General features: G+C 37.0%; 1 protein-coding gene across 3 annotated transcripts; it reads left to right on the forward strand.

Moving 5' to 3' along the window:
* Positions 1-23: 23 nt before the first annotated feature.
* LOC126372027 (protein spinster) lies at positions 24-25,634 on the forward strand. 3 transcript variants are annotated; one of them, XM_050017529.1, is made up of 10 exons: positions 24-561; positions 16,809-17,005; positions 17,675-17,826; positions 18,813-19,013; positions 19,948-20,079; positions 22,415-22,676; positions 23,641-23,739; positions 23,999-24,188; positions 24,470-24,500; positions 24,799-25,634. In XM_050017529.1, the coding sequence occupies exons 1-9, from the start codon at positions 357-359 to the stop codon at positions 24,487-24,489; spliced, it is 1,458 nt and encodes a 485-aa protein (XP_049873486.1). In that variant the 5' UTR covers positions 24-356; the 3' UTR covers positions 24,490-24,500; positions 24,799-25,634. The 3 variants fall into 3 exon arrangements, with proteins under 3 accessions (XP_049873486.1, XP_049873485.1, XP_049873484.1); XM_050017528.1 differs by lacking the exons at positions 22,415-22,676; positions 24,470-24,500 and adding an exon at positions 21,649-21,910 and having other exon boundaries at positions 26-561; XM_050017527.1 differs by lacking the exon at positions 24,470-24,500 and having other exon boundaries at positions 27-561.

Below are 25,634 nucleotides of genomic sequence, written 5' to 3' on the forward strand. Positions count from 1 at the left end.
AATGAAACCAACCCAACTAGATTTTGGACCAAAAAATATTCACGTCACGAACGTGGGCAAGTTCTTACGTGTGTCGTAGAATCATGTGTGATAGTTCCTAACGCATTTTCAATTAATTTATACATTTTTTCTAAAATATATTTATTCTTAGTTTAGTATAACTGTCAGTTTATATTTTACCCGTAAATCGTAAAATTGTTCAGGAGTTTCGTTCCTGATTTTCTGGCGGTGACACTTCGTTCAACTTTTCAAAATTTTCGGCGTTTGATTACCTAATCTGGAAGTGGTAAATTATATTTGCTGGTAGTAGTACTAGTGGCCTTTGGCATTGGAACAGTGAGTGCAGTGTAGGCACAATGGACCAAAGTGGTATAACGCCGAACACTTCGAATCAGCAGCTGGTGACCAATGGTGATAATGAGTCGGCGACGGCGCTGTTACAGGAGAAGCAGGCGAGGAGGATTCGAAGCCTGAGAGACGTTGCATTCCTCGAATTCATGACAGTCTTAATCCTGTGTTTTGTTAACCTGATCAATTATATGGACAGATTCACCTTGGCCGGTAAGCAACAACTTTCTATTAAACACTTGGTTAATTAAGTGCTATGACTAATTAAGCAAACATACATGTAAAGATTTCGTATCTATATTTCTCTCTTTGATTCTTCAATATTTTCTAAATCATAATAGGTTATTTGATATGATTAAAATCCAATAAGATTTATTTATATTTTTTGCTTCATAACAGAAGCTGCTCTTTGAGTTGAATATAAACTAACCTCATTTGGAAATATCTTAATTCTTTAACCCCTTAAACGCCGGAACGCGGATCTCGACCAGACACAATGTAAAATCTATTGTGTCTGGTATCTCGGCATATGAGAGGTTAAGGAATTATGGTAAGTTTTCACAAAACAGTTACTAGTGAGGGTAGCTTACTATTGCTATTATAACTAAGTCTATAGTTAAGTATTAAATAAAATATACAAAAATTAACTTACCTCCTGTCCAGCCTAAATTCCAGGTCTTCAATAGTTAAGCTATGGGGTTTGGATTTTAAAAGGACTTTGGGCCTTATGACCGTAATTATATAAAAGTGTTTTTGTTTTTAATAACAATTAAGATAAGCACCTACCTCTTATGGAATTATGATAGCAACCCGGTACTGGGGTCAAATTAATGTGTATCATGTTTATTATGACACATTAACGGCAGACAGTTCTGACTTCTCAATGATAACCTTGTTAGTACCTACTCGCATAAAAACTTGTAGGCAAAGTTTATTTACTGAATACTTTGTAATGATTTGTTGTCAATACTAAACATTCTAACACAATAAAATGAACATTAACATTATATTAATTCCAATAGCAAATCTATTGCTATATATAGTTTGGATGGTTTGAGTGGGTACCTATTATAAATATTATTATTGTACCTTGTTAAAATTATAATAGGTAGTATTAACATTCTATTTATAAACAAAATTATCAGTGACACTTAATAAACCTGCCTACCTAATATAATAACACTTTTGTTCCTGATGTTTTTATCAAATCAATTTCTATGGGAATACCTATAATATTTTAGAAGGTATACTTTTGGAACATGATCCTTCCAAATTTTCCACCTTTTAACAATCAAATACCTCCCTATGATAAACACACATTTTTGTGTTATTGATATTTTTTCAATATTAATTATTTTCTTTAAGACATTTGAAACATTTAAAATTGTTACTTTTGGCACTAAAAAATAAAAATACATAATTTATTACCTATTATATGTACCTACACTTATTACTTTTTACAACATCAATAACTTTTTTCTCAATCCACTTTTATTGTCATGCTTGTTGTTCTGTCACTGATAATGTCACTGATTTTTCGTCTGTTTGATCACGCCATACCCGGGCGTGCCGCGGGTCTTTGCTCCCCACTGCGTGAGGGCAAACATTTTAGTACAAACCCCATCAAAATACTCCAGCTAGGACTTTTGTAGAGAAACCCCAACATTTTATTACCTTTTATATGAACAGCGCGAGTAATAACTCGCAAGCTAACATCTCGTCTCTTTTTTTGTATCTTTTTCGTCTTTTTTTTTAACATGTCTAATAGATATGACATGTTAAATTTATTTATTTATGGTACGTAAATGATTAATCTTCTTTTAATTACCATAACTATAGGTGCATTTTATCCATCAGATGTCTTTTTATCAATTATGGTTTCAGAGTCGTTTAATTTATAGTGGGTGTATAGGTATGTATAGTATAGGTAGGTACCTATACTATACATATCTGCCTATCCTTTCGGGGAAATGGCCGTGATACTATGTTACGATAGTTTCATACTATGACCAAAATTGTATTCGTACTAGGTAGCTTTGAGAAGAAGGTGTATTTATGATTGTCGTGGTTATTAACACGTAAGGATAGGTAGGTATAGAGACATGCGTTTCTATTTCCGTTTTAAAGATGCAACGAGCCCATTCATCATTCTATCTCTTAAAATAATACATAGCACTAATACTAAGTTCGGTATTCAAAGCTTACTCAACAAGTTCATTATTAACCTATCATTCAACGTCATTATTGGTAACGGTCCCACAATACATCCTTTCGTTAACCTTTACTCCCACCATCATTTTACTGTATAATGAAGTCCCCCTATTGTGGCTTTTATTACTTGTCTAATTGCATAGGGCTGCGTCATCGAACGTCGGTATTTAACCAAAAATAATGTTTCACCTTACGTCTTATCACAATAATGTCCCCACCCGGTTATCCAAGAGATTTATATGCAGTCGCGCCGAGCACCCTCGCAACGTAAGAACATCGATTATACCATTGAAAGCGATCTTCTTTTTATCGTCTTCTATCGTATGGGTAGTGAGGTGGAGTACCAACCTCATCAACCCTGGTGTCGGGGTTACTGAACCGCCAAAGGCCCCTGACATGCCTCATGTAACGATTACTCACTTATATCAGTAAGTAGTAACCGGGACCAACGGCTTAACGTGCCTTCCGAAGCACGGATCATCTTACTTTCGGACAATCAGGTGATCAGCCTGTAATGTCCTAACCAAACTAGGGATTGTGATAGGTCCCCATCGGGATTCGAACCCGGGGCCTCGGGATCGTGAAGCCAACGCTCAACCACCGGACCACAGAAGCCGTTATTGAAAGCGATAAAGCCGATATAATTACTCAGGCGAACAGACTATCATTGTTCCTGTAGAGGTTATGACTTTTATTATCCTCTTGTTCTTTATCAACAGCTCAAAGTTACGTAAGAATGCGTAGTTTTTATTAAATTCATTTAAAAAATTACTCACGATTTTAATACTTTAATCCCTGTGTCGTAGCTTACTCATACCTGTTACCTCAGGATTATGTCAGATTACCTACTAAGTTCTCCTTTATCTCAGGATGCAAACTGTACATACCTATCTATCTAAGGAAGCTGGTTACGAAATGTTTGTCGGATCCTCTATTTGCCTTTCTTGTTATAACTCTCGTCGCCCAGAAGTCGTTGACTTTCGGCGGGCAGGACCTTTGGGTACATAAAGCATGGAATGTTTGTGGGTGGTTCGTGTCCCCCAGCCATTGTCGCACACGTGACGGCGCGCGGAGACATAGGTTGAAATGTCCATGGGCGCGTCGCGTTAATGGGATTGTAAGGTGCCATTACCGGACGGTCCGAGAGCCGTAACATGTAATTGAAATGGCTTTCGATATACCGACCAAGTTATACCGTCGGAACTCGGACCCTCTAGCATTTGTATCTCAATGTACAGTACAGTGCCATAGCTAGGTATAGTTTGTTATGGTACTGATAATATCACGCGTCAGTAAACCATTAATGAAAGCTGAACACCCAGGAAGGGTCGATGTCACGTAATCAGAGAACTAATCTCCAATGTCTACTCACGCGCGTGGGCTGTTCATTCTTCATTGAATACAATGTGGCCCTTTAAATATGTAAAAGGTATTTATGTGAACTATTCATGGAATTAGAGCGGGGACGGAATGGTATTAGTTATTTAACTTAACAGTTAAATTAGTATAAAAGAACTACTTTGACACTTATGTGATTAGAGAATGGAGCGGCCGCAGTGAAAGTTTCCATTAGGAATTTAGTTATGCTGAGTACTCACGGTGCTGACGTGCGTATTCGTGCGAAACAATCGCCACCAGTTATGCTATGCTAGATAATGTGCTGGTATATGTCTTATGACAACCTTTGGACGCATAGGTACATCGGATGAAAAAAATACTCTGTAAACAAATATATGTTTAGCTGACGTTCTGACGGTACATAAAGCACTTTAATACTATGTCTTCCCGGCTAGAAAAAACACTTTATTTTTTATCAAAAAAGGAGAGATAGGGGTTGCGGGTTTCTATGATGTGACTAAGTGGGGATGCAACCACTTGAGGCGGGATGTTTTGCGGGATGATACAGAGGGTTGATTTCCCCGGGGGTCGATCAACAAGTCGCCACCGCAATAACCTGCCCTACCCCCGCCGTTATCTTGATTAAAATCTAAAGCAATCAAAGGACCAATTTGCCAACTGCAGCTGAGTACAATAAAGGAGGACCATGCATTATTTTGTTAGATTTAATATTGATACCGTTGAAGTTTTTACGACTTAAGAATGACTTGTTATGGATACGTAGCCATACACAATACACATTGTAGGTACTTCTCATTCATTGTTATGTCTACGAAGATATTCATATTACCACAATGTATGGTGTAGTAGGTAATGCCTACACGTACATTAAGTAGTTGTGATGGTCAGTAGCGTTACAAGATTTGTAATATCTTGATATTGAAGTCATTTGACTTGCATTGTACCGCATATAAGTTTCCATTATCGGCACGCAATCGTGATAATTAAGCTGTCAGCGAAACAACTATAATAAAATCTGCTATTCATATGAGAAAATGTACCTAGAGAAGTGATTAGTTGAACATTTCTCGTACATACACTACATATATCATACTTACTTTACAAGTGTTCTAATTTTATTTAGACACAGCATATTTTAGTAGTGATTCACTCAAAAGATGACGTCATTTTCGTAGTTTGTCGTCGCAATTAACACGTCGGTAATTGTCAATTATACCTACTAGACCGTTTGTTGTAAATTTGACATTGTTTCGTCAATGTTGGTCATTGGTCGTCATTGTTTGTCAGATGATTCGTTCCAAAAAACTACAAGTCATCGATAACCCTTGAGTGTAAACATTTTAAGCATCTGCTGTGTTGATAAAAAATGACTGTCAGATGGTTCAGAATACATATTTGGTTGGAATGAGCTTCAATTTATGAACGTTCAACTAATTTAAATAACTTTCCTACATCAAATTGCCTTGTCATGTGACGTAGCAAAGTTATTTCGTAGTTTCTGAGACCTTCCATTATAACAAGGGACGTAATTACCTAAAATATAATTCGTATCCTCGATTTTCTGTTGGTGATGAGATGACTTAATAATAATGAAGTTTCATTTATTTGAAATCTCAGTAACCTGTGATTACATGGTAATTATTGTAAATGGGTTGCTAGTAAACGTACAATGCTAGTGTCCAATAGATCAAGGTTTATTGCAAGCGGTTCAGTGTCTTCGTTCATTATAAAGTAAGGAAATAATGTAAATTACTATTGTTTTCATTTAAAATGTTATCTGCAGTATCTGCCGCTTCTTGTAGAAACTTTTTATACAAGTAAAAAATAACTAAATGTGGTAGGATACTGTGATCATCATTACCAATAGAAGATAGTGTTCAGTTACATGCTGCGTATAATGTAACATGGTGTAATAAAAAGGGTTGGCGTGTCCCCATTTTGTTATAAGTTATTATGGGGCTCGGCTGTGTGCACATCGTTTAATGAATAAAATATGGAAAAGCTTACGCTGCGCCCAGCGAGGGGTTCGATCTAAACGTGGGGATGAAGCTTTCGGTGACTAATATTTTTATTCGACCCATTGGGTTTCATGCTTCTGCTTATTTGTACATTTTATCCGTCATAGGTCGGTCGGTCGATCATAGAACTTTGTAATTTAAGTAGTTTCTTTCAAGAAACGCAAGAGACATTTCTTTGATTATCTAAGAAGAACAAGTAAACTAGCTCGCGCCTAACAATGAAGGAACTTTACGAGTATTTTATAGGTTGCAGCTAAATAGTCACTTACGTGAAGTCATAAAAGCTTAGAGTTGGTGCCGCGATGGGATATCTAAGAACAAATTTCGCTGGAAACAGTAAAGTTGTGCCATTCCATTTGTAGTAATAATAAGACATTTACACCAAGAACATAGTTTAAGGTTCATAAAAAATACAAAAGACAAAACACAGGATTTTTTTGTGGGATACTTATAAGAGGAACTTAAAAATGATCCTTTTTAATGTGGTTTTAACCTTAATTATTAATCGTCGGCGCGCGAGCGTGCCCGCCTCCGTGCCTCATGTGGTTGGAGGATCAAAAAGGATCAGTGATAAATTTATGGGCTTACGAAGCCCACTCTGTGCGCAGGATTATATTTAAACCGCTTTACTGCTATGGGAAATGGTTCCCTTTATGACAGGTGTGTCTGAATTGTTTTCATGTAATGCACTTGAAAAATAGTTCGCAGAAAATCTAGTAGACAGATATTATGTTATATTTATTAAAGGGCTTTGGATCTACAAATAATTCGTAGGTTTTATTTGTGGGTGGTCTGGTTTCCCTAATACTTAACATTTACATAGTTATCAGTACTTCTGCTTATCTCTAGCTTAATGAAGAAAGTGGTTTGACAATGAACTTTTTTAAATATGGGACATTCTCGAGATTAAAATATCTATTTCCAAGTAAAATGGTTTGTTTATTCATTCTACATGCGTCTATAGTATTTCAATAATTTCGCGTTACCTACTCTGCCACAATAACCCTCCTTTTTGCTTCGCAGCAGTCAGGTAAAAACTGGACGGCATAGTTTGTACTTCCACAGTTACTTTTAAAACAATAATGAAAGCAAGTTGGTCAAGTTGTTCCAATTGGAACAAGCGGTCTTTGATTCAATGCAGCTGGCTGTCTAAGTACGGCCAGACTCTACCGCATCAAGAGCGCCCATCGAGACTGCACTTCAGCCCAATTAGTTCCGCCTCAGAGATATTTAATCGTCCACGAAAGTAACCCGCTGAAATATGAAGAGTATTCGCCGCGTATTCGCTCAAGAATTCTTGAAAAGAGAAATGGTTGCAATAAAATACCTCCACGTGCGAACATTTGACATTAATCTTTTGCAATGGGAGAAGCAATCAAACGTAACGTAACCTTACTCGTGCTGCGGAAAGTAACATAATGCGGTTAAACGGTTTTTATAACGTAATGCGTATTGAAAAGGTTACGCTTCAGAGCCAACATGCCTTTGTGGACTGCATTTATTTTCTACGCAAGCAATATTTTGTTTTGCGATACTTACATAACTGTTTCATTAATTGCAATTAAGAAGGCATAAAGTGAAGCACCAGTTATATACCCGAAAATTGTTGAAGTAGATGTAGGAATTAATAGCAAACATGGTTTTAATCATGGACTATATCCCCTTCGTTGCAACACTTGCCACAGATTACCAGCTTGTCAAGTGGGTAAGCAACTAGCAGATATCACGGGTGAACTGATAATATTTTTGCTATCAGTTTGAGTGGTTGGGAATCCTCCACAGAATGAAACTTTATTTTTCGCATTTATCAGAGTATACACTGACAACAAAATACTGCATCGACAAGATTACCAAAACCAAGCGACGTTGAAATATTTTCTAAAATATACTCTGTTCCAAAAATGTAACTTTTGAGGCGATCACCAAAATACTGCTGCTATTTACGAGTTTACCTAACGCATTTACTCTACGGTCACCATTTCGGATTTTTATAAGCCGCCGATTTGTTCAGAACGACATTGCCTTCGCGTTTCTGCGAATTGTCGCTAAGTGCCTTACAATCACAGGGAGTTCACCTTTCACGTTGTGTAGAATTGTCTTGTCTCAGGAACTTCATTGCGGCAGTATACCTTTGCGTTCTAGTACTAGCGCCAAACATTTCACCAGCAAATTAAAGCGCATGTTGTACAAGCGGCCGCGTTGTTCAGAAGGTTGATGCACGTTGTTGACCTACAATCAAGTGTAGAACACCGCAATGCTGTGAGAAATGCTTTCCCCATTTTCTAGTCGCCAATGACTTATAACAGCGCATGTTTAGCTAGCGGGAAAATCTTGTATTGCATATGCGTACCTTGTTTTACAATGTAAACTTGTGAATAATCCATCTTTATGATGGCGTATTGGCAGTCTTGTGGCTGAACTGCTGGTTTGTTTGCAGTTACAAATATAGAAACTTCATCAGCACTTAGAAATTCAAACCGCTTTTCTCAAGAGCCAATTCATAAAGTTCTCTTTGGCGAAGCATTCAGAATATATCTTGGTCTTCGAAAGTGAAACACGATTTCGTTTAACACTCAATATTTAATATGAATTTTCCTAAAATACCAGCAGACATTTAAAAATTGGGCCGTTTAGTTAAATTACTTTCTAATCAGTTGCTTCGACGATATCTAAAAAAAGATACGGTGTGTCGACTCCACCCATGCCCTCCTACTGATATGATACTTCTTACATATTATTAGTTGTAAACAAACATACCTACACACTTAAGTAACTCAAATAGCTATGAAAAGAGTACGCGCCGCGAAAGAAATCCCGTGGATTTTGATAGAACAATTTGAGAAGTCATAATAAGTCTATGTAGATACTGCGACACTAGCGCTGTGGCCGCGGGACTTCTTTCGATGAGCGGTCTCTTCTACTAGTGATAGTATTTCCATTTCTTAAATGGAAATGGAACACAGCCATACAGACAGTGGTTACTTTTATTACTATATTAACTTGTCTACTCGTACTATGATTTTTAATTTAAAACCATGAATCAGTACGTCTTTATCTAGACTATATTTTTTATAAGATACAAAGACATGACTAATGCTGTGTCCGGACAATGTTCAGTCAAGTGAGTCGACAAACGGTCAGAAAACAAAACTAAAGCGGGGTTCTAGACATCACGCACGCCATATTACTTTGTGCAGTCTATAGGTACTTTCTTACAGTCTCGTACAAAGCCTCGTTTTAACCGATGACTATCAAAATAAAGCAACCGCATGTTAGCTGGAGATAGTGCATGTGTGTTCTGCTTTGAGATTTTAATCTAGATCCGCATCGCGTGCATGTTCGCTGGATTAAATCCAATTACGAATACTAAAGCTGTTACGTTTTGTTTTTTACATGCATCTTTATTTAGGCAAGAACATTCTAGATAGGTAAAAAACATCTATCTTTAAAAATCGTTCGAAATATTAACTCCTTTTTGAAGATACTAAACTTTATTCCAAGCGCGAATACGGTAATAATTAACAGGAAATAGGTACTGCTGCTTGAGGATAAATAGGTATAGGCAGAGCTTAAACCGCCTTTGCTTTAGTACTTAGCTTACAACGAACTATTAACAACGGTTCGAGATTCTATCTCGACGCCTCCAGTAATGGAAAGCAAAGTTAAATAAGTACACAGGTAGTACATATACAAGCGATATCTAGTGTACTTTGATATTTAACGTCGACAGCTTAAACAACGTTATATTTGAGCACTTGAATAAATATAAGGTAATTTAATGATATTTCCGAGGAATATATAATATCTACAGATTTATCTGGCGCTGGTACCACGAGTAACAATAACAAGACAATGTCCAAGGCGTTCATGTCTTTCGATAGTCTAATTTCATGCCTATTATTTTCGAATAATCGCGCCACGTCTTTCAATCGAATTCCATATACTGAGGGAGTCTCTGTAAATAAAGAGGGTGATGATGACAGCGTAAAGGTCTTTCATTTGTCGTAGAAGGTAAACAAGGGTCTCGGGGATCCAATTCAAATATAGACTTTTCATAATTCGGGGCATTCACACTTACGGCAAAAATGTAAAGCTACCAGAATTTAAAGCTGCCAGTAAGGTACACGACGAGAGAGAGAGAGAGTAAGGTAAATAGTGTATTAATATAATTGTATACACTAAACTAGAAAAAAGTATAATATTACGAGCAACAAAGGGCTATTTCGCTACACTGGCTGTGTGGGAAATATTGCTAGCCACTCGATGGTTCCCATAAAGGTCGGCATAGGGGCTTGGGGCGCTACCCTCTATGCGAAGTGCTTTTTTGCAGCCAGACGGCGCCTTAACATTGATAAACCCTCGACCAGACGACGCCAAATGTTTAATATTCCATAATAGTAAGATTATTGTATAATTATTACTCATGATTTCACCCTTCTAGGGGCTTTTAAAACTTGTACGTTTACACATAGCACTGACTAAATAAAACTATATAGATATAACTTTTATCTATAGCAGTTTTATAATATCGTATTCAGAGAAGATCGTATATTGAAAATCAAAGATAAGTATGTAATCGTAAATGATACATAAAATGTAACGATTACTTGGAATTGGTGATATATTGGCTTTCATTGTAATATTACTATTCTATAATCGAATAGTTAAGCTAAAGCCGTAATGTATTGATATACAACTAGCGTTAATTCTCAACCCGAAATGGAAAGTCCTTTGACGTCGATATATTAAACTCCGGAAGCATTTTTAAAGGGACATAAAATAAAACTTAGAGGCATCTAAAGATAACCTTTTATTTTATTCTGATGATTCTTTATGGGCTTTTTTATACAGAAATGTTTTATGACCGTTTTTGTAAGCCAAATAATGATACTTTGTAGGCAATAGAGGTACCTGGTTTTTGTTAATTACTTGCCAACACCGGTCAGACTCGGTGCATATTGTGTTCGTTAATTGCATATGAACAGAAGGCGAAACATGCACATTGCATTAATGTTCTCTGAACAAAGATCGGTATCTGCAAACTGCAGACGGACGCGCCGCTTATACACCTGCTTCATTCAAATTAACATTGATATCAAGAATACTTGTATAGAAAACAACCGTCGTGTATACTTCACAATATTTTCGAAATAATGTTTGCCTACCATTCGACGGAAAGTGGTGAATGCGCCGATGCAATCGAAGATGCAGTAGGCTTGTCCATATTATGGTAAATTCTTATTATATTCGTCGTCTCTTTTGATGTAGTATTTATAGCGATCTAATAGGCGTAAATTGATAGCGTCGAATGTAATATAGCCCTTTAACATGGGATGTGGGCGTGAAAACCTTTTAGCTTTAATTACTGTTGCCTATAAATCAATTATCATCTATTATGGTGATGCTTGCGTCAAAGAAGAGGTACGCCACGCGTTGATGAAACCTATACCAACAAACATTAATTTCCTTCATCGAAAGTTAATTAGTATTCGAATACGTCAATGTCTCTTTGAATTTTTTTACTTATTCAGTAACTCTCTTCAAGGTAGAGTACCGGCTTATGTATTTGTAATGATGTTTTATAATTGTTTGCTACGTGTTAAGAATAATAATAAAAAAGCGAATTCTTTTAACATGAACTGTTAGGTAAACCATAAGTTTCACTTGTTAACAATATTTGCATATGCTGACGTTATGAACATTTGCGTGTACATAATATTTGTCACGAGAATCCGTAAAAATTGACGCACGATATAAAATTATGCTTTTGATTTCTTTCTTTTTTATTGCTTATCGTAGGTAATGAATGAATACGTGAAATGATTACTTAATGGAAAGTAATTCCCAGAGAAACATTGCGGAGTAGTATTCGAGAAAGTGGATCCGAACTCGCGGGTAGAGTTACCCAGCGTTCCTGGTATCGGTACAAAATTGCGTCGCCTTGCACAATAACTATTGTAGTTGTAGGTATACATAAACATGCACTAACTACTAATACATAGTTGCATTTGCATTACAGTGCTTTCAAAATTCCTTTGTATTAGTTTAATACGAAATTTACAAAGAATGAAAACAATAGATTGTTTAAACAGTGCTGTTCGTTTCACAATAATATCAAGTCTCAAATTCCACCACAAGTATGTCTTTTATCTAAACTATAATATAACTCGTTTTGTTAAAGCTTTCTTTGGTTACATTTTGTAAGAATGTTATCTGAGCACATTTGTTGAAGTGCCCACTGCACTTAAAGCCGTTTATTATATTTTTCGTGTAATCAGTCATAATGCAAAGCCCTGTTGCTGGTAGCCAAAAACTTTCTTTTGCATTTTGAGTGTGCTACTTTTCACTAATACTCATATAGCGGCTTTTAGCTATAATATCCGCTCATTTTGTTCGAAAAAGTGTAAGTAGTTCAAACAATACTTACAGCAACTTTCGTTTGCCTTCCGAAACATTGGTTTGTACAGCTACATATTTTGAAAATACTCCGATAGAGTTCTGGTTTTAATTTGATCATTAGTTAAGGTAGGGACCTTATCTACTTTCTGTCTACCGTATCGCAGTGTTGTTTTTACGCCATGCAAAGGAAATATTTCTTTTGTTCTGATAAAGAAAAACGGTCTATACAAATACAAAATTAGCAAAAGATAAAAGGTTACGTAAACCTGTGTTGACATTATTTTGTCGTCAAGGTACACTTATCCTACTCTACTTAACGTTGCCAGACAATCTGGCACTGGCTCTGTATTACCAACTATTAATATAATATACAGAGTACTGGCTGATTCACTTGCGTCAAGTTGCGTCACTCTATGAACAACCAGAACAACCGCATGCTTACTAACGTCTGAGATAAACGTTTTATTGATTTATCTACAGAAAATTTTCGGTCGTACGATGTGATTACGATAGCGGTATCAATTCACGTGTTTCAATACATGCTTTTATTTGTTTATAATCTACCTTTATATTACTTATAATTACATCTGTCTATAATTCCTTTCTGGATATAGTTTCGATTTCGTAGAAATTTCTCTTTCAATTATGCAAGTGATTAGTAATTAAAGTCATTGTACGATGTTCCGTGAGAAAATTTCATTATTTCACACTGTTTGATTTGTATGCCATGAATAACAAGGATACTTTCGTTGTGGCTAATTGTTTGCAGCTCAACACGATTTTAATATTTGTAATTTCTTGTCTTCGAAGTTTCTAATTAGTCTTAGTGGTATTGACCGGTAGAGTGGCGCTTTCATTCTTGGTTAGGTTCCAAAACTCAGACTGTGCAATCAGCTGTATTCAGTTGTGTGTATTTGCAGATAAAGACTCGTCAGATAATGTATATTGCTGAAAAAATATCCCCTCTGCTCAAAGCACAAAACAGTTTCGATGTTTGCTGTGATCGTTATTAGACCCCCAGGGTGACACGTCATTCACAGAACAGGGCCCCATTTGGCGGAAATGAAACGTGGATTTGATCCCATTTTCCACCGGCGATTACATTGCTGTCGTGGAAATCTCATTATGCGCTTTGATTGACACGCGCAACCCCCCGCATCCATCCAGCTTTATGCTCACCTTACATAAGCCCCGTTTCGTAATTAATCCCTTGTAATGCCTTGTCTCTGACAGCCTCCATGATTCTCATGTTCTGCTAATATACTTTAAAATTAAAATGCGCTTGATAAAAGCAATAAGTGTTTTGTAAACCATTTTCAGATAAGAGTTTCTGTACTAAGTACGACATGTTTTGATTATATTCACAAGGCTACGTAGGTCGGTAACAGCAAACATAAATAACCATGAGTTTCGTCATTTGACCGAAAGCACCGCATGTTGCCTCCGTCACGCGTTGCTGTAAAATGTTTTCGCGCCGGTGACGCTCGCTTGCGATTGGTGGAGGATTGTGGCGTGATGGGCCGGCCGACCTAGCGGCGCGCGCTGGTGCTGCCGCCACGATGCACGTTTATGCCAAACTCACGATGACGTAGCTACTGATCACGCCACGCGACTCTACGCCCACGATTTTGAAGGTCACCATATCACTTTTTGATGATGAAGCGATTGCTAATCCTGATCATAAACAACTTGATGAATGATGACTAATGGAGATGCTGCGTCAGTAAAAGGTGATTCCATGTTTACTGTTATAGCGGAAGTGTATTTTAAGCATTCTTCAAATTTGCTGAATACGACAATCAAAACATTTGAAAGGTCTGAGATTTAATCACACTCAAAATATTTAAGATGCATCTCTTTTTATGGCTTTCTCTAAAGATATAATAAAAGCTAAAAATATCTTGAAGCTTCTTAAATTTCAAAGTAGGTAGGTATGTGACGGTTTGGGAACTGTCAGGGTCGTTAGGTGATTGACGTTCTAGAAAATTATTTTCTCGAACCACGTCTTTAATAAGTACTTGCGGTTAAAGTTCATCTTGTGTAAGAGTGATTTCAACGCGGCCTTTAATATTAATACTTTCTGATGACATGTTAACTTCGTAAACGTTACCGGCGGCAGGTGGAATGGGCAGTTCTTTCGTTTCGCAGATTTACTTTCACCGTACTTATTTTAAGCTATATTAATGTGTGCCGCGTATACTTTCAGTAGTTTTTTAGCTATACTATTTGGTAGCTACTTAATCCATTTTGCTATTATAATAATAGGAATGATAATATAAAGAAACTTTTATGATAGAATTGCATTGTGTTCATTTAATTACAGCTTGATAATAGTAGGTAAAAGGTGAGGGTTAAACTTATCGCGCCTATCGTTAGTTCGACCGTGAACTGACCGTGAATGTACCACAACCTGCGTCCACCACATGCTCACATCTCGCTATATCGGCCCTGTAGCTAATTGATTGGGTTGGGATTTCCATAGGAATTATTTTTTCTATTATAATTAAATCTTGGATGAATAGTAAAACTTTTCCTTGTTAAGGTCAATTGGAAATACCATTATTCAATTTCAATAGTTAGCACCAACCGACAATACAAATTGATAACATATTAGGTATTTTTTGTAGCTATGAACATAATTTTAATTTATCCGGTAAGTTTCCTTTTACACAACTGGAAACGTTATGCAATGAACGGTTATATAAACGAGACTGCGCCGTTTGAAATCTTGATACAAAATAGGTTCATTCAGACAAGCCAGACGATGAGAAAAAAACATATAAAAGCACTTCAAGCGAACGTAGACGGTGCAAGCTGGGGCTTCAACAAATAACTGCGGCAAACAATGGGGACCGAGTAATAAAAGATATGATTTATTGAGGTGTCAAAATGATATGCTGCTACGATACAGGGAATGAATTTTGTGGATTATTTCTCTGGTGCCTAAAAATATTGCTACGTTTATGTAGCAAACAGCGACAAACAAAAGTTTGCGAAGTTTGTCAGCTAAGTATAGACTATTTCCGCTGATGTGTTTCATCCTAACAACACTAGTTAACGTTTAATGAGGTGAAAGATGAACGGTTAACTAAACTGAGACAGAACACAGTTAGTCAAAGTAACTCGTATGTCGCGATCGTTGTAGGTATCATCTTGAAGGTGACGCACTTATGCACAAATTAGCATAAATCGTGCATTGAGTTGGGTGGACTACAGTCCAAGTTGTACAAACTTGTTCGTGTAGATTTGTAGATACTTTAAAAACTACAGTTATAGAAAACATTTACGCATTGAATTCGTCTATCAGTTCAATAGACACCAGATTCATTCAATATTTGCTTGGAAAAGTTGCTTGGCGTCAGTCTGTTTTTTATTTCTATTATTGGTTCAACTTTACTGTTCTCGAATGAAGTCGATGGGATATCGATTGCGATGCTAAAAGTGTGTGCATAGTTTATCGGACAAGAGCGGAGTGCGAACCGCACCCTTCCTTTAATTTTTATGTCAACAACATAAAATGCTTGTAGACAGGTTTATGTCACCCATCTTTCTAAAATATGAGAAACTAGTAAACTCGAATTTGAAACTTATGTTAGAATGTTGCAAAAAGCAAGCTACAGAACGAGTTCTTGCAGTGTCGAATACGGCCAATCACCTTTTCAAGGTCAATTTTTGCACATTTAAACTAACAGGCTCCACACCACGCGGTTTTAAATTTATGCTCATGCAACTTTTAGATCAGATGCTAAAAAGCCTATTAAAAGTCTTGCATCATCAATGTTATTTATAGAAAAGAAAACAATATTTCAGAAATATTCCAATTGGAACGTGCTTGAAGTAAAGCTTGCACATGAGCTACGTACGATACGTCCTTGTTTGTTACTGACAATAGTTAATAGGTTAATATCATGCATAGTCGTGTACCAGTCCTTGTCTAATTTGCGTTGGTCATTTTGCTAAATCGCTGAGTTTCCGCTTGTTAAAGTTGAAGCAATTATCGTATACTATGGTCTTTTGTTCATGGTCTCAAAAGAACGTATGACTTTCCTTAATTTCTTTGCTCTCCTTTGCTCTTCTACTACGATTTGCCTCAAGTAAATGTGACCTGATGTCATTTACCCGTCTGTCGTAGGCGGTTCCGTTATCTGGTATTATTAGACAGTTGGACAAATGAATTTATTATTTTGCGGCTAAAAATATCCTACACTGCTTGGTTTCTTTACAGTAGAGTCGTCTTAATCACTGTTTTTTTACAATATACGTACATAGTTAGTTCGTTTCTAGTATTATGTATTTTGCATTTTTGCAATGTCAACTACTGAATATTTATTTATTATGTAATTAAAAGAAAATGTGTGAAGTAAACAGGGATACATTCAATTAGTCCTCTAACAGAATGCTCTTACTGATGAATAGACAACTTTGTTTGTAGAATTATTAATATTAATTTATGGTTTCTTTCTCTTGTTACAGGAGTCTTAGGTGATGTCAAAGCAGAATTCGGTATCGGCGATGACTACGCTGGTCTACTACAGACTGTCTTTGTGGTTGCGTATATGGTGTTCGCACCTATATTCGGCTACCTCGGCGACCGCTACTCTAGGCGATACATCATGGCTTTCGGAGTCGCTCTATGGAGTCTCACGACATTCTTCGGCTCCTACATTGCTGTAAGTTTATACTATTTGAGGATATGTTATGCACCATTATTATACTCTTCACTTGATTCCAATAAAAATGTAGGGTGATTTCTAATCCCGCATACACGCACATATTTATAACCTACTTATTATTATTTTTTACATTTATGACGGAGTTATTGAGTACATAGTTCCCTTTCTCACGCCGTTCAAATGTTTCACTACAACAGACAATCGATATTTGATGTTTCAAATATACCAAGTTACAATACATAATATTTGACGCTCAGATTGAAATATTTTGTACCCTCGTGCAATAGGCAAAAAACCTGAAAAGAAAGTGGAACGGTAATATCAACACCATTACGGACTACCATTAAGTTTAGGAAATATTGCCACCGACCTATGCTCATAACAACTTGGTTTGGTTTTGCCTATTGCACGGGGTACTAAACATCTGAGTCTAGGCATAAAATAGTAAGTAAAAGATATTGTAAGATAACATAACTTTAGTATATTTGAAACATCAAATATCGAATGGTGATCAGCGGTTCTGAAGCTTCTTACGAGACCTGAGTACCTATATGGATAACACAGGCTAATCCTGGCTTTGGAACCAGTCTGCCGCTTTATTACGCTAGATGATTATGTGGAAGAAAATAAATACTATTTTTTATTTTCTTTTTATCTTTTTTATAGCATTTTGGTCTCTTCACGTTTTTCCGCGGCTTAGTGGGCATCGGTGAGGCGTCTTATTCCACCATCGCTCCTACCATCATCAGTGACTTGTTCGTCGGCAACGTGCGCTCTAAAATGCTCGCCTTCTTCTACTTCGCTATTCCAGTCGGCAGGTAAGATGTCATTGTCTCAAAAAGTATATGTATCACTACACCTTTTTACAAGTGACGTTGATTCATCATTTGAATCAAATAACAATTTGAATTAGGTTACTGATTTCACCATAAATGAATATCGTTAACAGTTAGGTACTTTGTAAATAAGAGAGTACAATCCCGAGGTTAGTTGACTGTTAAACCATTTCGAAATTGAATCCCCAATTGCGCACTTGTATCTGATAACCAATCTAGGGATTGCATTCTTTAGACATAGTTAGGTACCTAAATTCGCAATCCACTGTTACACTACAGGATTTCTCGGGCCCAACGCACATGGGAGTCCCTGGTCGGATCCCTTTTTCTCTTCTTATTACACAGCGGTGCGGTGCGGCGGTAGGGTGGTACAGAGCGCTATACCTTGGAATCGTCCCGAGTAATCGTGCAGTGTAATAATCCCTTAATAAACAAAATGAATGAGAATTTATTCAGTAAGTTGTACGAGTATGACTTCGGATGTGAGCCAATTAATTGAACGTTGAACACACACGAATAAGTCCTTGATTCGGTTGGCAATATCATCGAGTCAACGGAAAGTTACCGTCTGCAAAATTTTGTTCGATGATTTGCATTGATGTTTGTTTCATCATGATGATACGATACGTGTATGTCTTTCAATAATTAATTTAAATGTAACCGAATGAATAAACAGAAACAATCTTTAATTGTATTGTAAATATTGTAATTTCACTGCGGAAACTGCCTATCAACTAGAAGCTAACAAAACGTTTCTTTGATATATTAATATACTTGCAATAACTACTGCATTTATGAGATTATGAATACAGTTTTATTAATTCCTTCGTGTAGGTACGAAGTTTAAAAGTATTTACATTATTTAAATTCTCGATTATCATTAACGATTGCACATTTACTTGTAGCCTAATCAATAGGGGTCACGTTTTCGTGTATGTTTTTGTAACTGTAGTGTTGTATAATTGCAGTGGTCTGGGTTACATAGTGGGCTCGGTGGCTGGTTCAGCGGCGAACAACTGGCGATGGGGTCTGCGGGTGACTCCATTCCTGGGCGCAGTGGCTGTGGGGTTGATCATGTGGGTGATGGAAGACCCCGAGCGCGGCCAGGCCGAGGAGAGCCAGATGAAAGCCACTTCTTACAAGGACGATATCAAAGCTCTTCTTAAGAAGTAAGTCTCTTTATTTCGCCATAAATCCGTTCACCGGTATGAAGATATCTCTTTGTTTTGCTCAATGTTTTGTATGTCCTATGTGTTGTGTTCTATTTGTTTATACTAATATTATAAAGAGGAAAGATTTTTGTTTGTATTGAATAAGCTCATAAACTAGTGGATCGATTTTAAAAATTATTTCTGAGCAACATAGGTCGTATTTATTACAAGAAAACATAGAGATCCTTATTAAAACTCTTAAAAAGTCCACCCGTATGAAGTCGGGACGGGCCGTTAGTGTTATAAAAAGGTATACTTCGGTAATATCATAATTTTCTTGGCTCTTAGAAGCAAATCTGTAAAGTGGTAAACGTTGTCTGCTAATATGACTGGATAATCTTCACAGGAAACATACACAAACTAATACTTAAGAGGACACACTGTGTACTTACTAATAAATATTTAACAAATGTATTCTATATCAATACTCGCTGTGTGTACAGTACCTATATCATTTGTTAGCGTTGTTATGAAAGCTAACTCAGTCAGGAATTTTCTAACTTGATAATACTACGGCACTGATTAACGTAAGCTCTATAGCAGTATATGTATTTGGGCATAATTTTACAAGAACACGTAATAAAATACGTTCCACAGTATAATTAAACAAAAACAGCTCAGCGGTGAAGGAAACATCGTGAGGAAACGCACATTCCCGAGAAATGCATTTTCCAATGTATGTGACCTAATCTGTATTGGACAGGTTTCCCTTCGCGGGTTGGAAGGTCAGATAGGCAGTAGCTTCTGTAAAAAACCGGACCTGTCAAATCTTCCGGTTAGGTAAGAGGACCCTGTGAAAAACGGGATAATAGAGATAAAAAAAGATTAAAAAATTGTACAAAATCTTTATCTAATGTAACACACGTTAATCAATGATTTTCCTCACTTCTAGTCCATCATTCATGCTGTCAACCCTAGCGTTCACGTGTGTGGCGTTCGTGACGGGCGCGCTCGCTTGGTGGGGCCCGCAGTTCATCTTCCTTGGCCTCACGCTGCAACCCGACGTCAACATCACTATCGAGAGGTGAGCATAGTATACTGTTGAAAGAGTGAGGAATTAGGAGAAAGAGTGAGCATAACATAATATAAGTTCATGCACGACTATCCCAATTGGTCAGAAGTACATCCATCGAAAGATGGAGTAAGTACCCACGCTTCACCGAGGTTTTTTTTAAGAGTGAGCATTTAGAGAAAAGAGTGAGGAGTTAGGGGAAAGAGTGAGGCGTGAGAATGAGAAGTGGGAGAAATTGAGGCTCACGTGAGGTTCAATCTATCTATAGATAATTTTTGATGTCTCGGTTTCAGTCACGATAGGGGTATATCCTGTTACCACAGTGATAATCATAATGTAACATCAAAAAGAGAATAGTACTCGAGTAGTTCGTACTCACTTTTTTATAGTTGTTCAATTCAGTGTTTATGTTAAATATTGCGTCAAACGCGACCGCACTGATGAAAAATAAAATGTGAAACAAAACGTCTGACGTTGAAATATTTATAATAATTTGTAGTTACTAGCTGACTAGTAACTACGGTAGCAGATGCTTTATAATAGTGGAAAAATTCCTTAGTAAAAGTAAAAATAGCGCAATATTTATGAAACTTTTATTGTGTTTATTTATTATACGATATCATCGATACAGGATATGCCTCTAAGTATTTTTAAAGTTTGTATTATAATGCTAAATATATCCACTTGTTTCGGTTCCCCTCTTGTGAACGGATAAACTAATTTCAGATCTTGAGTCACCGTAAAATCACTGACTAACACTGAAAATACATTCACTGTAATATAGACACGGTTCCATGACCTCATCCAATAAGATTGATTAGTAAAAGATTACTTCTTTAGTTGTAGATATTTATAAAATTGTGTGTTTGAAGCGAAACCACTCGTGGGATTCCGTTGTAACCTTGTCTTGATTCTTTTGTAAAACAAATACAAATCGATTCAACTGAAATTATCGGCCTCACGTAGTTTTATACTAATGTAATGAATATTATCTAATTAAAAAGCTCAAATTCTCGTAACTTTGTATCCACAAATTAAATTTTGGTTACCACTGAATATAATAGTGAAATAACTAAGGTAATTTTTATAGAGTACTTAGTTTAGTAAGTTACTAACGAACACTTAAAGAATGTTGTCATCGCTATGAGAAGCGTAAAATAGTCATCAGTACCTAATAAATAACTAGTAGTCAATCTGGTCATAGGTCACAAGTTCAATTGCTAATTCAGAACATTAGTCGTACTGAGATTGTTGTTTTTCATACATTCCTTTTGTGTAGATCGGGGTACATAATACATTGTTATATAAATACATACATAGAATACAGTAGACCATTAAAGTTAATTAGAGTTCAGGTCAGGCGGCGGCGTAACTACAGAGTATAAGAACTGATAAAAAATACAAACGTCAGCGATCATCAACTCTAAGTGGCATAGCACTATTAGAAAAAAGGTGCTATTCGTCACTCGCGATTTTATTTTTAATCTAGTGGAAAATTCTACGTTTTTCCCTGAGTACGTTTGTTAGTTATGCCGCTGCGTTAGGATTAGAAGTGAGATATAACCCCGGCCGGTGCGGCAGTGTGTCGTACAAGTTCGGGCTGGTGGGCATGGCGGCGGGCGCGCTGGGCGTGCCGCTGGGCTCGGCGCTGGCGCAGCGGCTGCGGGCGCGCGCGCACGACTGCGACCCGCTCATCTGCGCCTTCGCGCTGCTCGCCTCCGCGCCGCTCGTGTACTTCGCGCTCGTCGCCGTCTCCGCCCACGTCGCGCTTACCTACGTGCTGATCTTCCTCGGCATGCTCACCCTCAACCTGACCTGGTCGATCGTCGCCGACATCGTTCTGGTGAGCGCTTTCTGACTTTACTCCGCTCGCATTTCGCTGGGGTCCCGCTTGCGCTATCAAGTATTATTTATATACCCCGCGATGTGAGGAATAAAGCAGAAACCGTCCACCGGCTCGTTTCTCCAACGAAATATTCCAATGAGATATGAACACGGCATCGTCCCATTCCATCGTACCGCAACCCGGAATGCCGCTTCATTATTAATATTTATCGACATGATATTTAGCTTCGTTCATCATCATAGACTAATATGAACTTATTTATAGTGCATAAACGAAAGCATGATAATCATCACTGGAGATTTTACATCATCGAGATAATTATATATATAATTAATTAAAAGTGAAGTCACCTTTACAATTCATTACCATCACAACTTACAACTAAAGTGACTAAATGACTAACTACTCGTAGTAATAAGAATAATGAATGTGAACTCTCCGGCTGTATGGCCCTACCGTATATACCGGAGGCATGTCTGACGATGCGATGCTTGCACGAAGGGTGTCGCTAATCTTCGGGTCGATCACGATGGTGTCCGGGCTGCTGGGCGTGCCGCTGGGCGTGTGGCTGGGCGCGGGGCTCATCAAGCGGTTCCCGCGCGCGCACCCCGTCATCTGCGGACTCGGCCTCATCGTCTCTGCGCCGGCTATCGCGCTCGCCATGGCACTCACGCCGTACAATTTTTACGCGCCATTCGTCCTCATGTTCATTGGCGAGCTCGCTTTGAATCTCAACTGGGCAATAGTGGCCGATATGTCGATGGTAAGACCCGACTTCCCACGCTTCTCCTCTCGCGCCCTTGACATTGAACATGATTCAATGACAACGGCGCGTTTAGAAGTGATAACGGAAGATTTTTATTTAATAGTTTTGTATAATGTAATACAAGGTTAGTTTGTCGGAAGCTGTTCTGAGGTCGGAAGATAATAATTGTTTTATTTTGTCATGATTTTCTTTTGTTAATTAAAAAAATATATATAGTGTGTGCGTTCTACCTGAAAAAATATTTCCTAGCCTTGTGTTATAATTATAGCGGTTTGGTACTTCGTGCATGAATGGGGTTATTGAGCATGATTTGTACTGTCTATTTTCATTTCAATGCTATTTGAAGCATGCTAAGAATTAGAAACCAGTCTCTCACTCGCTTATCGGTTCACTGTTGCCTAGTCGCAAGATACATCCGTTCTTCTCATTAGGTTTATCGAACATACTCATTGGAATATTTTGACTGAAATATTCGAGCTGAGTGGACTGGTTTTTGTTCTTTATATAAAAAAGCGACATCTATTGGTGCATGCGTGAAATACGCAGTGTACTTGCTTTATATGTATGTTAAAGGTTACGTGATTTGCGAAAGTAAACACAGATGGCGTAACTATAAAAAAGGCGCCAAGTTTAAATTCAGTGACTAAAATTGCGAATTGAATGCTAATGTGTGTGTGTTATCTAATTAATAACTTTAGTATCATTGGTCAATTGATGTCGTTTAAAAAGTAATTCATTCCGTTTATAATTATTAATCTAATCAATCAACGAAAATACAAATACCTACTTTGAAGAAATTACTAGTTATCATCATTGTGGAATAAAAAATAGGAGGGTATTTTTTTGTGTATAAACAGAATTGACCAGTGAGTTTTTTGTATTATAATTAGTGTGTTCTGTCCGGGTACGGGTAATTTTTGTTTTTAATAAATCACCTTACGTGTTTTTCTTTATTTTTCAGTATGTGGTGATTCCTCCACGAAGAGCTACTGCAGAGGCTTTTCAGATTTTGATATCCCATATGTTTGGGGATGCTGGTAGTCCCTACTTAGTTGGAGTGGTGAGTTTCATCAAATAAACTTATAGGCTTATTTTTTATCCAATGTGCGTAATAATTTTGTACGAACTAAATGAGATGAGACAGTTTATAGTACGTAAATCAGTTTTGTGATCTAAGTACGATAGTATTACTCATGTCAATAAACTCAGAAGATAACGAATTAAAGATTGGATCTTTGTTATTTACTGCGTAAGAACCATTTTTGATTAATTATATAAATGTTTACGTGTTATATATATGGGTATTATTACTGTTTTAGATATCGGAATTCCTGAAACGTTCTATGTCTGACTACCCGGCGGAGGCGGCGAGTCACTCAGTACAGTTCCACTCTCTACAATACGCGTTGTTCGTGACGTGCTTCATTGAAGTCATCGGTGCCATATTCTTCTTCCTCACAGCCTTCTACATCGTCCGGGATAAGATGAAAGTCGACAGGGCTATAGCGGGTAAGACAATCTTTAGACTTTTTAGACAGTACAGTTGTTAAACGTGAATAAAAGTAGTTTGCTAAAATTCCATTAATTAACAATATCTATATTCTTTGATGTCGAATTGAAGTTGACTCTTGCCTAGTAGTAGTTCTTGTGGTTGTTCTTGTTATAATCGAATACTATAGTTTTTGTTTCTTTTGCTTCTTGACATGAATATTCATTAGTCAGTAGTTTATAGATTAACAATGTTGTCTTGTCATTGTCTGTCACTGCACACAAATTTCACATTGTTTCAGTTACTTCAAAAGTTGTTTAGTTTTATGTTAGGTGAGTCGCCTAGCTCATATCTAGCTTATGTGCACGGGCATGGCTATTCATCTAAACAATAACCTGTACTATTAATTTTAACACCACGATAAATAAGAAATAAATAAAGCTATATAACAACAAATGTCACACAAAGTAAATTAAGGAATATTTTTGTATGTTTAACGGCGATGATATCAATTGCTATCCGTCTGTTCCCTCTTGGTGGCTAGTGTTCTAAGAATTAACGAAACCTTTCATGTCTCGGGTTGGACATTTCATTAAGCGACATACCATTAATATTTGTTTGGTTTTGCAGAAGCGGAAGCGCAGAGCAGGGAGCCTTCACACAGCAACGCACAAGAAGATAACGTGAGTGGTGAATAGTGGTACGAGAACAACGTTATCGGTCTTTACCTTAGTGAACTAGAATTGTGAGAGAAGTCAAGACCTCGGCTACAGTCAAATCACTACGACGGGATCAAGATAATAGTCATTTGACTGACACACAGCTGAAAGACTGATACGTAAAGGCTGTTCACATGAACAAAGGAGAGATGTATTATGTGGAGCAATAGTGAATGTGAGTTAGAAAGTAACTAATACTTAGTAAGGCTTTAGAACTTGGCATCACAGTCTTTGCTGTTGTTACCTATTAGTAAAAGAATGTGCCTGTTAATATGAAGTAGTGGCATTCGACTTATGCCATTTGTGTAAGGAATGCATTCCGTGTGACTGTGGGTCACACGGATTGTTACAATCTATCTCCGATGTATTCTAAGTATATGCTAGATAATCTGTTGTACTATAGCAATCTTATTTACTTGTCATAAAAAAGTTATTTTTAATTCAGTTTATTTTATTTTCTTGTGTTTTTGAAATCAATATAATTTTTATTGCTTAATATTTGGACTGTGTAATTTATTTGAGGAAATATTCATGCAAGAGATGGTATAATAAAGCTATATTGTTAAATGACACCTTACTCTAGATAATGGACTTTTTATCTGGTTTGGTAAACTGTAGTGAATATCAATATTTGAAGACTGAATTAATTTAATTTTTAGAATTATTTGCTAATATAACTTGTTTCTGTAAATAATGTGTACAGTATCATGCGGAATTGAAGAAATAAAATAATTTATTTTTATAAAA

This window comes from Pectinophora gossypiella, chromosome 13 (assembly GCF_024362695.1).
Source record: "Pectinophora gossypiella chromosome 13, ilPecGoss1.1, whole genome shotgun sequence".
NCBI lineage: Eukaryota > Metazoa > Arthropoda > Insecta > Lepidoptera > Gelechiidae > Pectinophora > Pectinophora gossypiella.